This window comes from Culex quinquefasciatus, chromosome 3 (assembly GCF_015732765.1).
Source record: "Culex quinquefasciatus strain JHB chromosome 3, VPISU_Cqui_1.0_pri_paternal, whole genome shotgun sequence".
Taxonomy (NCBI): Eukaryota; Metazoa; Arthropoda; class Insecta; order Diptera; family Culicidae; genus Culex; species Culex quinquefasciatus.
The window spans coordinates 24,843,256-24,857,320 of record NC_051863.1 but is presented as its reverse complement, the minus strand read 5'-3'; the positions used below and the strand labels follow the sequence as shown (position 1 = coordinate 24,857,320).

The 14,065-nt window shown below is 39.3% G+C and overlaps 1 protein-coding gene across 4 annotated transcripts in view; it reads left to right on the top strand.

The window, feature by feature from the left end:
• The first annotated feature begins 3,404 nt into the window (after nt 1-3,404).
• LOC6052432 (very low-density lipoprotein receptor) overlaps nt 3,405-14,065 on the top strand; it is a 550,801-nt gene continuing 540,140 nt past the window's right edge. For 2 of the 4 annotated variants that reach the window (XR_005278328.1, XM_038261675.1), the window contains exon 1: nt 3,405-4,678. Coding sequence is in view for 3 of the 4 variants with exons in the window: in XM_038261675.1 (XP_038117603.1) it covers nt 4,414-4,678 (265 nt within the window). In the remaining variant the exon portion in view is untranslated. The remainder of the gene's footprint in view (nt 4,679-14,065) is intronic. The other 2 variants (XM_038261678.1, XM_038261676.1) reach the window with 1 other exon arrangement.

Sequence of the window (14,065 nt, the reverse complement as noted above, 5' to 3'; positions counted from 1 at the left end):
ATGGCTTGTGATTTTTGTTTCTCTTTTATCACTAAACGTATAATACTTTTATTCGACTTTTTTTTTTGCTTAGGTGCAAAATCTGATTTCCGTTATCAGGGGGTCATTGGGTCATACACATTTCAGCATTGTTGTACACAGAAAAAAATAATGTAAATTTGGAAGCTGTAATTTTGGAAGGTTGAATATTACCTCTTTTATGATGTAATTTTACCTCAATTTAGACTGAAAAAGTGACATTACACCAGAAAAGTGGTAAAATTACACATTTTCAGAGGTAAAATTACACCTTTTTTCTGACATAAAAGATGTACCCCTTCCCAGATGTAATATTACCATGATTTTTTTTTCTGTGTAGGACCTCATCTCATCCCCAGATCCAATGTGTACTTTTTTATTTTTGACTTTTTATGTTTTTTGCCCTTCTTATTAAAGAAAGGTATAAGATTTTCTTATTGTATCTGGTACCAATTTTAGGAAAAGTATTGTTTACTTGTTTGGCGTCATCCATAAAGTATGTCACGCTCTAGGGGGGGAGGGGGGGTCTATGTAAGTGTGACATTGCATGTTGTAAGTATAGGAAAAGCGTGACAAAGGGGGGGGAGGCGGGGTAAATTTTGGCTGATTTTAGCGTGACTTACTTTATGGATGAAGCCTTTGCAAAAAATGTTTTCGAATTATTTCCTAAAATTTGTATTAAACAATAAACTCAGAAACTATTGGATCGATTATTAGTGTTAAAAAAGAAAAGTATTCTGAAATTTTGATTTAGCACCATCCAATCGCCAACCACCCTTCTAATGTGTCTACGTGGTTTATGGGTGGCCCCTTTTCAAAAACCATTTTTCAAATATCATGGCCATGATACTATTCTGAACAAAACTGATTCGCCAAAACGTGTACAGAAATATAGGAAATAAAAAAAAGGGGAGAGCGATAAAAGTAGAATAAGAAAATTTTGGTTTTTTAAGTGTACCACTTTTTTGGTATCATATCCTCAAACTTTGCCGGCGACACCAAATCGATCAGAAAAGCTCTTATTATGATACAGATTTTCTAATATTTACATGTCCATTTTGCATGGCTAGCCCTCCAAATTGTGTGGAGATTTGTATGGAATGTCAATAATGCAAAATGGATTCTATTGACATTGGAAATAAACGTTTTGCCCAAGTCAAAAATAATAAAAAAATTAAAAAAATGCGCAATTGTGGAGAATTATTTCATTGAAAATTGGTCGTATGTTATTCGATACATATTTTTCAGATCTAATAATCACCACCCCACAATATTGTGGATTTATCAGAACGAACGGGGTCACTTTTTAGTTTGACACCCCTTTTACACGGAGTTCACACACATTAATGTACGTTTGTTTTGATAGTGTGCGTGAGCGCCGTGTAAAAAGTGACAGTTCGTCACTTTTTAGTTTGACTTTGACCAACCAACGGGGTACAAACTAAAAAAGTGTCAAACGAAAAAGTGACCAACCACCGGGGGTTGAGCGTAGATTTTTTTTTATTTTTCATGTGAGTAGGGGAAATATACCCATTTTAAGCCTAATTAGCTGTTGTGTTTGAATGATGCTGTATAATCTGGAGTGTTCCTTTAAATTTACTATAACCAAGAACACCAACGAGTAGAGCAATTTTTTGTGAACATTTCTGTTTATTTTCACTTTTATTAAAAGTTATTTCCCAGATGCATTCTAATCAGTCGAGTGCATTGGGCCACGCCCATTTTTCTGTTTTCAGCTTAGTTTTTTTTTCTTCCAGCACTCTTTTGGGTCTGCTTAGTGCTGCCAAAATTGATGATATTTTAAGTGAACACTCACGAAAAGTAGCATTTATAGAGAAAGTTTCCTGGCATCACTGGATCACTCCAACAGGCGCTGCTGATGGTATTGGTGGCCACCCTGTGTTCTTGATTTGCCTTCGCTTCTCGCTTCGTTTTTCTATAGCCTTCGATTGGAATGGGTCGTCAAAATTCAATCGTCAAACGATTGACAACGTCAAACATGTTGCCGGTAGTTGGAAGCAATTTCATATCTTAAGCGCTTTGAAAACGTTAGCGCAAATGAAAATTGATATTGATGGCGACTTTCCTTAAGCAGTTAAGTTCTCATCTTGCGTGTGGATGTGTGTGCTACCAAAATGATGAGAAATGGTCTCGCAAAATAGAAATTATGATCAAAAGTGCATTAAATTTGATCTTTTTGGCCAGTAAATGGCATAAATTTGTGTGCTTACTTGAGGCGGTGCTGTTGTTGGTAAGTTTATAGCCTAAATAGTTTTTTTAGGTTTAATCGAGCATCAAACTCTTCATATGACGAAGATAGGTGTTTGATTAGAAATGGTAGACGGCTGATAATAATTTTCTTCTGACGGTTTTTAATTAGCTGATTTTTAAAACTAGCTGTAAAGAAAGGCCGCGAAGTTATTTTTTCAAAACTGATTAAACTTTAAACATCCATGTCGTACAAAGTGTCATTGTGCTGATAAAAATAAGCTTAATAATACCAGAAATTTAAGCTTCATTTTAGGACCCAATTCTAAAATTTTTGCCTCAATGTTTAATTGCATTAACTTGTAGCACCCGCCGTGGAAGACCCCCATTTTTTACCCCCTTCTTCTCTGACATTTCGCACCTGTCAACCTGTCTTTCTTTTTGTTTTGATCCCACCTTCGCCACACGTTCGTGAGGTGGATTGTGATAAAACTCACACACAAGCAAAGAGCCCGCTGTGTTGTGTTGGTAAAATCGTACCGAATGAACCCGACCCGAGTTCACGCTCTCGCGACGCATGCTCAAGCCATCACATGGCGAGTGAAGCGACGATGAGCAAAACCTGCACACAGTCAAATGCGGGGCCACCTCGTGGACCTTTCGGGTTATTCTGTCAACACGGCAGCCTTGGGTTGTTCTTGAGCTTGGAGCCGCGTGATTGGGGTGGACCTTGGATGATTTTTGTTGGGTTTTTACAAAAGTACACCCAAAATGGCAGTTTTTCTTCTTACGAATGAGCATTTTGCAATTTTTTAAGGTTGCACAACGGTAACTGTTACTGCTGTTCAACATAACCTTATCTTTTTGCAACATCGACCGCGCTCTCTGCGAGAGCAGTCCGATAACAGAAGACTAACCCAGTCAGCAGATCTCCACCTGTGTGGTCGTAAACCGCGTGGCTACTTGAGCCCCGTGCGTGTGTGGGTGGTGTTCACCCGCACACTGCGATCCGGCGCAAACATGCGCCGTGACGTTGTTTTGATCTTCTTCAGTGCATCGTCTCGCCTGCTGGGTCTCCCGGATAAACGAGTCGGCGGGTTGCTATGGTGGTGTGGGACACGACGAAGGCGATGAAGGCGAGTTTGACGTTCAGGAGCTGTATCCAACGCATGAACCGATTTTAATATCAGTATGTTACTTGAAATGCGTCGACTCGGTTCGGCGGTTCGGTCGTTGTTTCTTTCTCCGTAGGGAAGAGAACCCTTGTGTACTGTTACAGAGTTTGTTCAGCAGAAGTTTGGATCTATCTTGTCTGATTGTCTTCTCGCGGGCGGGTATTGTTGCCTGCTAAGTTGACAGATAGGTCGGAATTGGAAATCAAAGATCGCAATTCGCAATACATTGAGAGTCGATTTCGCGTTTTTGGTTGTATCGAAGTTTCGATAGTTGAAGACCTGAGGGTGGGGTGTGTGTTTTCTAATTGTCGTAAAAAGGTGGTGTGATTTTGGCTCGGGGAAGTATTGCGCTTATGTGGTGAAATTTTGCGAAGAGGAAAAAGTCGCATTTCCTTGTACAAAATTTTAGCAATATCCCCCGCCGCACACATGTATGCACGTTTGTGCGTGTGTTAGTGTAGTTTATCGGCGATATTGGCACCTCGCGGTATCGAAAAAAGGCCGTAAAGTGATTCGATCTGTTTGCGTGTATGTGTGCAGCAGAGGTAGATTTTCCGCGAGTGTTGGTGTAAATTGCAAGTATATCGGGTGGTAGTGTTTTGTACACCTTTCGGGTAACCCCGGGGACCGATCCGACCCGCTGTCTCCGACGTCGTCGGGTGTTCATTCCGTCGCAAGTTTTTCGCACATTTTGGGGCCTGAGGAAAAGATAAAAATTTGACGTAACCTCTTTAGTGCTGCGGTACGTCGTGCGTACGTGAGCCTCTGGGCCCTTACAATTGGTGTTCGGTACGGTGCCCAGTTTGGTTTGGCCAAGTGTCACTCGTGGTCCGTGCAAAAGCAAAACAAAGTAGCCCGGTGTGTATCGCGCGTGTGGTTATAATCATGTGCAATCAGTGAGTGAATCCCTCAAAGTTCGTGTTTTCTCTCTATCCGAGTCTGCTGTGTCAAGTGTATCTGTTTGAGTGTGTGTTTACATCTGGTAGAGTGGTTGCCCACTGTGTCGAAGACCATGACCCTGTCACTGCGTTTGGTAGTGCTGGGTGCGCTATGGCTCGCCTACTGCGGTGGAGCAAGCAAACTGGCCGCCAAAGCAGGCCTGGATGATGAGGCCGCGGTGGCTGCCGCCGCCTTCAAGGAGGACACCCTGGCCAGCAACATGCTGCCCGAGCAGGAACCGCCGCATGTTACCAAGGGACCCGGCAAGCCGGCAAAACCAACCAAGCCACCGGCGGCTAAGAATGCGCCAACGGCCGCGAAAGGACCCCGAAATGAATGTAAGTTCGCGATACTCTACAAAATTGATCATTTCAGGTTTCTCAAAAATCTAGTAGAAATCAGACTCGCGAAAATAATTTTACAGATCAATCTGGCATTCATTTATGCTGTTAACTTTACGCAGTTGACCTGGCCTTGAAAACTGTCAAGCGCTGTGCCCGGTAAGAAATCTTGCCACTTAAAAAGGGTTACCGGGTCGAGTTTATTTAATCGACTTCAGCGACTAACTGTGCCTACTGCTCCTGGAGACTACACCGACTCTGACTGCAAGTCCAACAAAAACTACAAAATAAATTTATTGAAAACTTGGTGACTCCGAATCTTCTGAAGTTTTCGCGACTCCGACTCCTGCTTCTTAGCCGATGTCGGGTCCTCAAAAAGAACCCAACTCAATCGGCTCTAACTGCAAAGTCCTGAGCAAAACAATGCATCAGGGATGTAAACAAACAGTGTATCCCACTTGCCCACTTGATTTCGCTCTATTGAAAATTTACTACGACTTTACGCCGGTTTTACGCTGTGACGTCGTTTGACAGCTCACGTGCACGGTTTACACGTCCGAATTTACACGGTCTTCGTCGTTTTTTGATGATTCGAACTGCGTGCCAAGTCCATGTAAACAGTGCACACCTTTCTAACCTCCAAATCGAGTCGGCGTAAAACCTGATGAAATGTTATCTCCAGCCCGGGAATTTGCAAAACAATTCCACCTGTCAAAACGCTCCTCTTTCCCCTTTACTCGTGTTTTTATTCAGATTTGTTTTGTTCTTGACCGTTTTCGTTCCGAAAACTGTGCCAACCCATTTTTTTTTGGAAATGACTTTGTTGCCGCTGGCACCGCCGCCGCCAACTACGATCAATTGACGTTTGACCCCCCCGCCGTCGCCGTCGGTGTCGTACTACGGCAACCTTAAGAATTAAGATCCAGTTTCATCAATTGATGTTGTTGTTTTTTTTTCGGTGGCACTATTTGCCGTCGGCAAATGTCACAATAATTAAATTAGCGTTTGCTGGGAATTTTTGTGGTTTTGGGACGAAATTCAATTAAGGTCCGCTAACGGTGATTTCTGGGAAGAATCAAGATCTGACCGTCAATTGAAATTTGCTAGGAGATTCGATACAATGAGTAGGCGACAATCGTTGAGACTATTTTTAGGTTAGTTACCGCCGTACAAGTCGACGCTGTCGTGCTGTTTTGCCGCACGTCGCTTTTTGACGTTCCAAGAAAAATGGGTTTTAATGTTTGACCTTGAAACAAAAACTAGAGCACGCGATGTAAACAATAACAAACGCGTTTTGTTTGGTTTGGTTGAATTTGGTTGCAGGAGTCCCGGGTTATAATTACAAATGTTTACGGTAGTCGGGCTTGGACGTGTGTCAAACGCGTTCTGACCTGTAATCCCTTTGGTCAGTTGTCGCACTTACTGCAATGCTTCCTTCATGTAAAGAGTGGCAGCAAAGCACGAAATTTTTTCGGGTTTTATTGAATATCTCAGGATTGAAATCAATTTTTGGAGATCTGTGAAGGTCAAAAGATCAGACATTGAAAGCCGCACAAAATGGCGTTCTTAACTTAATTTGGCTCTAAATTTACGTGCGTCAAGATAGCACGACAGCGTCGAATTGAGCTATTTTCGACGAGCTTTTCGTACCAAATCTGTACAGGATTGCTTTGTTCGTTGGGCTCAGACATCGATTATTGATTTCAAGCTGCGGTAGCTGTTGACGTGCCGAGTAGGCGTTGCGAAAGGCGACCTTGTTACTTTGCCGTGCTATCTACTGCGAATTAAGGTCGCTTTCGTTATCTTGCGTTAAGGACGCCCGCCAGAAATCCGCGGGGTTCCGCTTGGATCTTGGATTATCCGAGGTTTCGGGGACTATCTGGCTCAAGGTTGGTTAATCCTGGCTCGGGTGCGGGATAAGCAGTGTGCTTCCAGAAGTGATAAGCTGTCACTGTTTGAATTCTCGAAGTTTGTTTGGGAACGTGTCGGACAAACAAACATGCCAACAGGAAGCCGTGACTAATTGGGTATTACACGGTCGTTGAAGAACTACCGTCCTTATCGGAGGGGCACGCGTTCTTCCCAGCTGCAGCATGACGGTCTTCTTAGTGGCAAGATGCTAATGGAAATACGGAAAAAAAGAGCTACGCGATTCAGTAGCGACTCAAGTGAAAGGCCATAAATCTTGGAACTATTTTCATCTGCGTCGATGGTAACATGGATTGTAGGTGACAGAAGGTTCTGTTGTCACGCAACAACTGCTTCTTTGACAGCTGGGAACGTCATATATTACCCTGGACTAATTAAATCACTTTCCCAGGCGTCATAAATCACCAGTTGAAATCCGCCTAGCGGGTATTGATTTAGACATCGATGGGATACTTGGAACTGTACAAATGTTTACACGAAATCCAACGCTTAGCCTACTATATTATGCCGCAAAAAAGGGACACCCTCTGCATGATACCATCATATCGGACGAGATGAATCTCGGGCACCGTTACTAACGCGCCCGGATCTATAAGCTGCGGATGACGGTCCTTTTTTTCTCGACCGAGCCGGCTTTTCGTCCCACTCGTTGAGAGGATCCCCCCCCCTCCCTAAATGTATACATTTATTCATCATTTTTGGCTTTTGTCATCGAGGACCACGCACCACTCTGATTGACATGTCTTTTTATGGGCTGACGAAAATTGATCTTTTACTTCGGTTGGGCGTTTAGGCGGCTCTTCCTTGGAAGTATCGAAGCAGGCGGCTAGTGTTGTCGCAACACGTCGTCATGGCCTGTGTTGATGTTAAAGCCGACCAAGGCGAACATTTTACTGCAGAACGACAGGTCACATTTTCATCAAAAAACTTCAAAGAGCGCTGTGGTGAATTTGACATTGGTCGTGGTGAGTTTCTGAAAATCAAATCGGTCGTTAATTTTTTTGAGGCAGCAATTGATGAATTGAAAAAAAATCAGAATTATTTTAGAAAAATTTCTCCACGACGCCGTTGTCGTCGTCTCGCACATTTCTAATCAAACGTGGCAATCGAAATGCCCGGCACGCGGACATTCCGCTGACATTTTTATTACCAATTAAGAGCGTGCACCCATGACGACGACGAATACATTACTTCCAGCCGGGATGGTCGTTGACGTTGGGGACCATGGAGACGGTCGGTCACTCTCTAACCCTTGGCTTGTTGGTATTTCTTTTAAGAAGCTTCGATAGTTGAAAGAATCTTCATCAAAAGAGTTTCACAGAGAAGAAATTCATAAGTGATCGAGTTTTTCTTCTCTCTTTCGCGATATTATCGGTAGTTCAACGAATCAATTCCAAAAATTTTCGAGATAAATATGTAAACAAAGTCATACAACAACATCCTGAGAAAATCAAGGGAAAAATCACAAAATATCATGAAAATATTCTTACTCTTTGATATTATTTTGAGATTTTTCAAGAGATTTTGTGGATTGTGTTTCAAAATATTTCTACTAAATATTAAGTCATTGAAAGTTCGCACTTATCTCTAATATCCAAATAACAGACTTTCAATCGATTCTCCCCACTCACCAAGGGTTAACCTCTCGCAGATTAACGCTTAAACGCTGCAGTACAGACTAACCTCAGCATCCAGCGCTACTGTTGCGAGAGGGGGAAAATTAACGATATTCACCCCCCCCTATCCCTCCAAACCCCACAATCAGCGTCGTCGTTCGCGGCCAGATTGTCAGATTTATTGGAATCGATTTGCCAGCCAGCGATGGATCGAACTGCCGCTCGCTGATGATGCTATTCCAGTGAACCATAAAAAGACCGTAATTCGGAACTGGTCGCGGCAGCTCCGCGGAGGAGGTAGAATGATGATGATCTAATTGATCTGCGCTGCCGGTGATAAGATTTATCTGCCAGGATTAGGCGGTCACTGGTCGCGGATTATGTGGGGAATGCGTGAAGGGAGGATTTTTTTTTTGTTGAGGGAGCAAATCGAAATTCGGGGAACCAGTAAATCTTTGAACTCGAAATGAGCAGTGGAGCTCATGTGGAAACGAATTCTTAGGTTATTTTTCAAAAGGTCGTAACATTGGATTTAAATTGCTTAGTTCATCCAATTGATATATTCTTTAGAGTGAGTGTGAGGATCGTTTTTGTTTACAACAAAAGTTTCGTTCATTTGAAAACGTTACGTGACATTTCAAGGAAATAAATCACAGCAGGGAGTTTTGCGTATTCAGCTACATAAAGCAAAATCCCAGTAGTGTATTTTAAAGGATTTGCTCGTGTGCAAGAACCTGTAAGAAAACATGATCTGGTACTGCGAATCGCCAAAAAACAACAAATTCTAAGAAATCAAACAAAATGATAAAATGATTTGGTGAAATTTTGGCAAATTTGATAACTTCAGGAGTAATTCCAGCTCAACTCATGAACTTTTCTGGTTCTTTTGTACCCGACCCTCTCCGATTTCAATGAAACTTTGTAGACATGTGATCTAAAGCTTATATAAGCCATTTTTGTGTATATGGGAGCCAGTTGCATTCGTAAATTATCAATTCTCTGAGATTTCGGTCATTCGATTTTTTTTTCTTTTTTTAATCCGGCTGAAATTTTTTTGGTGCCTTCGGTGCGCCCAAAGAAGCCATTTTTGCATCATTAGTTTGCCCATATAATTTTCTATATAAATTTGGCAGCTGCCCTTACAAAAATAATTCATGAAAATTCAAAATGTGTATCTTTTGAAGGAATTTTTTGATCGATTTGGTGTCTTGGGCAAAGTTGTAGGTATGGATAAGGACTACACTGAAAAAAAAAGTGATACATGGTAAATTTTTTTTTGTGATTTTTAATTTAACTTTTGATTTCCAAAAAAATATTTTTTTTTTCATTTTCTGGATTGTTTTAGAGAACATCAAATGCCAACTTTTCAGAAATTTTCAGAAAGGACAAATCATCTTTGACCGAGTTAAGAACTTTTGAATCAATACTGATTTTTTCAAGAAATCGAAAGATCGGTCGATAAAAATTTTTAGCTTAATATTTCGATTAAAAACCGAATTTGCAATCAAAAAGTACTGAATTGAAATTTTGATAAAGTTCGTCGTTTTCAAGTTATAGCTATTTTTTGGTAACTTTTTTGAAAATAGTCGCAGTTATATTTTTTTTTAAATTAGTGCACATGTTTGCCCACCTTCGAAAAACATATTTTTAAAGAGCAGAGAAAATTCTCTATATTTTGCTTTTTTTGAACAAACGTTTTCTAATGTCGAAATCTCAGCAACTAACGATCCGATTTACAATGTTAAAATATGAAACATTCGTCAAATTTTCCGATCTTTTCGGATATTTTTAATTTTTTTAAATCAAGACCAATATTTCAAAAGGGCGTAATATTGAATGTTTGGCCCTTTTGAAATATCAGTCTTGATTTAAAAAAAATAAAAATATCCGAAAAGATCGGAAAATTTGACGAATGTTTCATATTTTAACATTGTAAATCGGATCGTTAGTTGCTGAGCAGGGTTGTTAAAATATCAAAATATCAGCTCTCAGCAACTACAATTATCTCGCCTGAATATTCATGCCCCAAATACAACTGCTCTTCTCTCTTCATTAACACTCTCAGCGCCGAACATAGCCGAACACGTTTTCGTGTTTACCCACTCGCGAGTGACATTTTCCTTTTCTCTCTCATTTTCGCTTCCACGATCATCCTACCGCAACAGCGTTTAACCACAAAAGCCGCCACAAAACCAATTTTGCAAACGCAGTTTGAAGGGGCGTCATGCGTGGTCGGCTCCTAATCGCCGTCTCGCGTTCTCTCATTGCAATTTTCGGAGAGATTGAGAGACTCAGCGGTGAGAGCGCATAGTCGAGGAAAAGGGAAGGAGTGATAGAGGGAGAATGACATCGCTGGGAATCACGAGACACAAGAAGAGATCTCACAAGCTATAGTGACGGCCGCTATACTCTCGGATATTTTTGGTGCAGAGATAATCTATTGATAGCTTTTCTATCACTCTTTTGCAACACTGTTGCTGAGATTTCGACATTAGAAAATAATGGGTTGTTTGAGTGAGACTTAGAAAAAATCAATTTTTCTGTTTTTGAATTCTTGCATGGCAATATGTCAGCAACTAAAGGTTGTTTCAACAAAGCTCAAAAAAGCACAATGTAGAGAATTTTCTCAGTTTTTTAAAAATATTTTCTCGAAAATGGGCAAATATGGGCACTCGAAAAAAAAAAAAATAAATAATAACGGCAACTATTTTCAAAAAAGTTACCTACAAATGGCTTAACCTTGAAAACGGTGCACTTTACCAAAATTTCACCATAGTAGTTTTTGATTGCAAATTCAATTTTACATCGAAAAATAAAGTTGAAAAATCTTTGCGACCGATGTTTCGATTTTTTGAAAACAAAAGTATTGAATCAAGATTTTTTCCCGTTCTAGAAATTTCTGAAAAAATAACAATTGATATCCTTTAAAACATTTCAGAAAATAAAAAAATAAAATAATGTTTTTTTTTTTGCAAATCAAGTTTAAGTGACAAAAAGGGAAATTATAAATCACCAATTTTTTTTTACCCTGTATAATTTTTTTCAGTGTGGTCCTTATCCATATCTACAACTTTGCTCAAGACACCAAATCGATTAAAAAAGATACAGATTTTTGAATTTTCATGCAACATTTTTGTACGGACAGCTAAATTTGTATTGAAAATTATATGGACAAACTTATGATGCAAAATGGCTTCTTTGGGCATACCAAAGGCTGCAAAAGTGTTTCAACCGGATTAAAAAATTCAAAAATTAAAATTAAAAATGACCGCTTCTGTAGTGAATTGCTTTGGACACCCCACAAATTTCAATGAGGATCATATGACCACCCCCGTTGGGAAATCTGGGCATTATTGTTGAGGTAATTTGGACATATTTTGTGGGATAATTTGGACACTTCTGTGGGTTTTTTTTGGACAAATTTCAAACAATTTATTTATAACTTGATCCTTGATTTTTGTCACCATTTAGCCCTAAATTTTCTACAACATACTTTTTTAGTGATTGATGGGAAAATGATCCTGAGGACCATACGAAAAATAATGTATACTTTAGAAAATTTTTTGTTGCCCCCCCCACTTCAAAATTTTCCCAAAAAATCTGAGGGCAGAAAAATAATTATGTTTTACTGATTTCTTTTATGTTTATTGAATAAAACTTGTACAATCGGTTGTAAAGTTTTAAGAGTAAATTTTATAACGTTTTCTTCTGTTTGTTTGATTAAATATTAAATTTTTATGCAGAAAAGCAATAAAAACACTAAATATGAAATTTCAACTCAAATTGTGATGAGTTAATCTTCCTAGATTACAAATATAAATACCAATTTCTGAAGAAATAAAACACATGATTGCATTGATTTTAAAACTTAGTGTTTTAGAAACAATATGTTTGGTTTCTCTTAGCTTATCTCAATGAAAATTCAAGGAAAGTTCAGTAATACTAGGAATCATTCTGAAAAGATACATTTGGCAGTTTGAATTCAGTACCCTTTCAATTTAAAATTAGAATCTGAATTGATGTTTTTATAACAATTAAATACGAGTTTTTTTTGTCAACAAAATTGTCGTCAACCAATTTTCATCATTTTTGTCATTAAATAATTGTTATAATTCTTATTTCCATCGCTAATTTTGAAACAGTTTTTTCTTCTAAACTTTCGAAAAAAACATCCTAAATAGCTAATTTTGGCAATAAAAAGGCCAAATCGCTCAACATTTATAGGCAAATATCTCGGACGTAATCAAAACAAATCCCAAACTATTTTTTCCAATACTTTTTCATTGTATTTATTATTCACACGGAGAAAAAGAGTTTCCAAAATCGTGAACAAGCGTTCATGAAAATGGGAACCACGAACAAAGTGTTCAAATCCCACGGTCAAAAAAAAAAAAAAAAATAATAATAATTGAAAAACGTACCATGGCAATTGAGCACATTATTCGTGGTTTCCATTTTCATGAACGCTTGTTCACGATTTTGGGAACCCTTTTTTCTCCGTGCAATATCACTTTTTGGAGCACGTTTAGTGACTCCGTACCAACCACGATTACTTCTCGCTTGGAATGCATTTTTTTTGTGGTTATCATCGAATGTTAATTGTACCATGTTGGAGGCAAACAACAAGATTTTTTATTCCACGAACGATTTTTTTTAAATCCAGCCTTGTTGAAATACAAACAAAAAAGTGTATGGATTTTGCACATCTGAGTGCATGATTGAACGCAATATGTTTGGTGGGACTTTTAAACCGCTTCAGTTTGTGTCGCTATTGGTGCTCTCACGAATGACATGCCTCGAAAGGCAGTGGTTTCATTCGATTTTGTTGTGAATCGTGGTATGCAATTTTACGTTTTTTCTCTGGATTGGAAAAAATCCGCGAGAGAGGTCAAATGGAAAGCAAATATTGTGGGAAAATAAACCGACTCGTTATGAATTTTTAGAGAACACTTGAAGCATTTTTTCCAGGAATTCGAACTGATTAAAGCCAATTGCTTGTTTGAACATGCATGACCAAATTTTTCATTTTTCTTTCAGTTATTGATTGCACTTTCTGATGATACGGAAATAAGGTCAAATAGCTCATAGAAATTCAATTCGGCCACCCCACTGAGATGAGCTCTAAATCGCTTCCACCAATGATCGGAAAACGATTCCCAAGGACTCAATCGCTCGCGGTTTTGAATAAAGAAAAACATTGAAACATATCCAAATCGGGAAACCTCCTCCCCCCACCGCAGGTGTGTATATTGAGCATATCCAACATCAGCCAATGATCCGTTCCGTACAATCCGACGCGCGAATCGCTTTCCATTATTCATCAGGCTCGGAAATCGATTCGAATCGAAGAAGAAACGCTTTCGCGAGGGAGATCTCTCAATATGAGCGCATTCTACCCTAGATTCAACCCCGTCAAGTGACAAGTGGGTGCCAACCAGTAGGCTGTGACAATGTTTCGGGGGATCTTTTGTAGAGTTAACTGGTAAGTTAGCAGAGGGTCTAATTCGCTTTTGAACAAAAAAAAAAAAAAATGTTTTCGACATTTTAATCTACTGAAAATTCATATCAAAGTTCATTATGCTATAACTTGTGTTTTTTTTTTAACAAAATTTATCAGGACGTGAGCAAATTCAGAAAAAAAGTTACACTTGTATTTTTCAAAACTGTTTTTTTAAAATACCAAAAGAAAACGTCTCATTCTTCTGCGTGAAACACCCAGATTTTTTGTACACCCCCGTCCAAGTCCGAGGATAACATCTTTTTTCCGGCTTTCCACGGGGCTTTCCTTTTAGCATCTCATATATCAAATCTTTTCATGCGCCTGGGGTGCGGGAGAAGT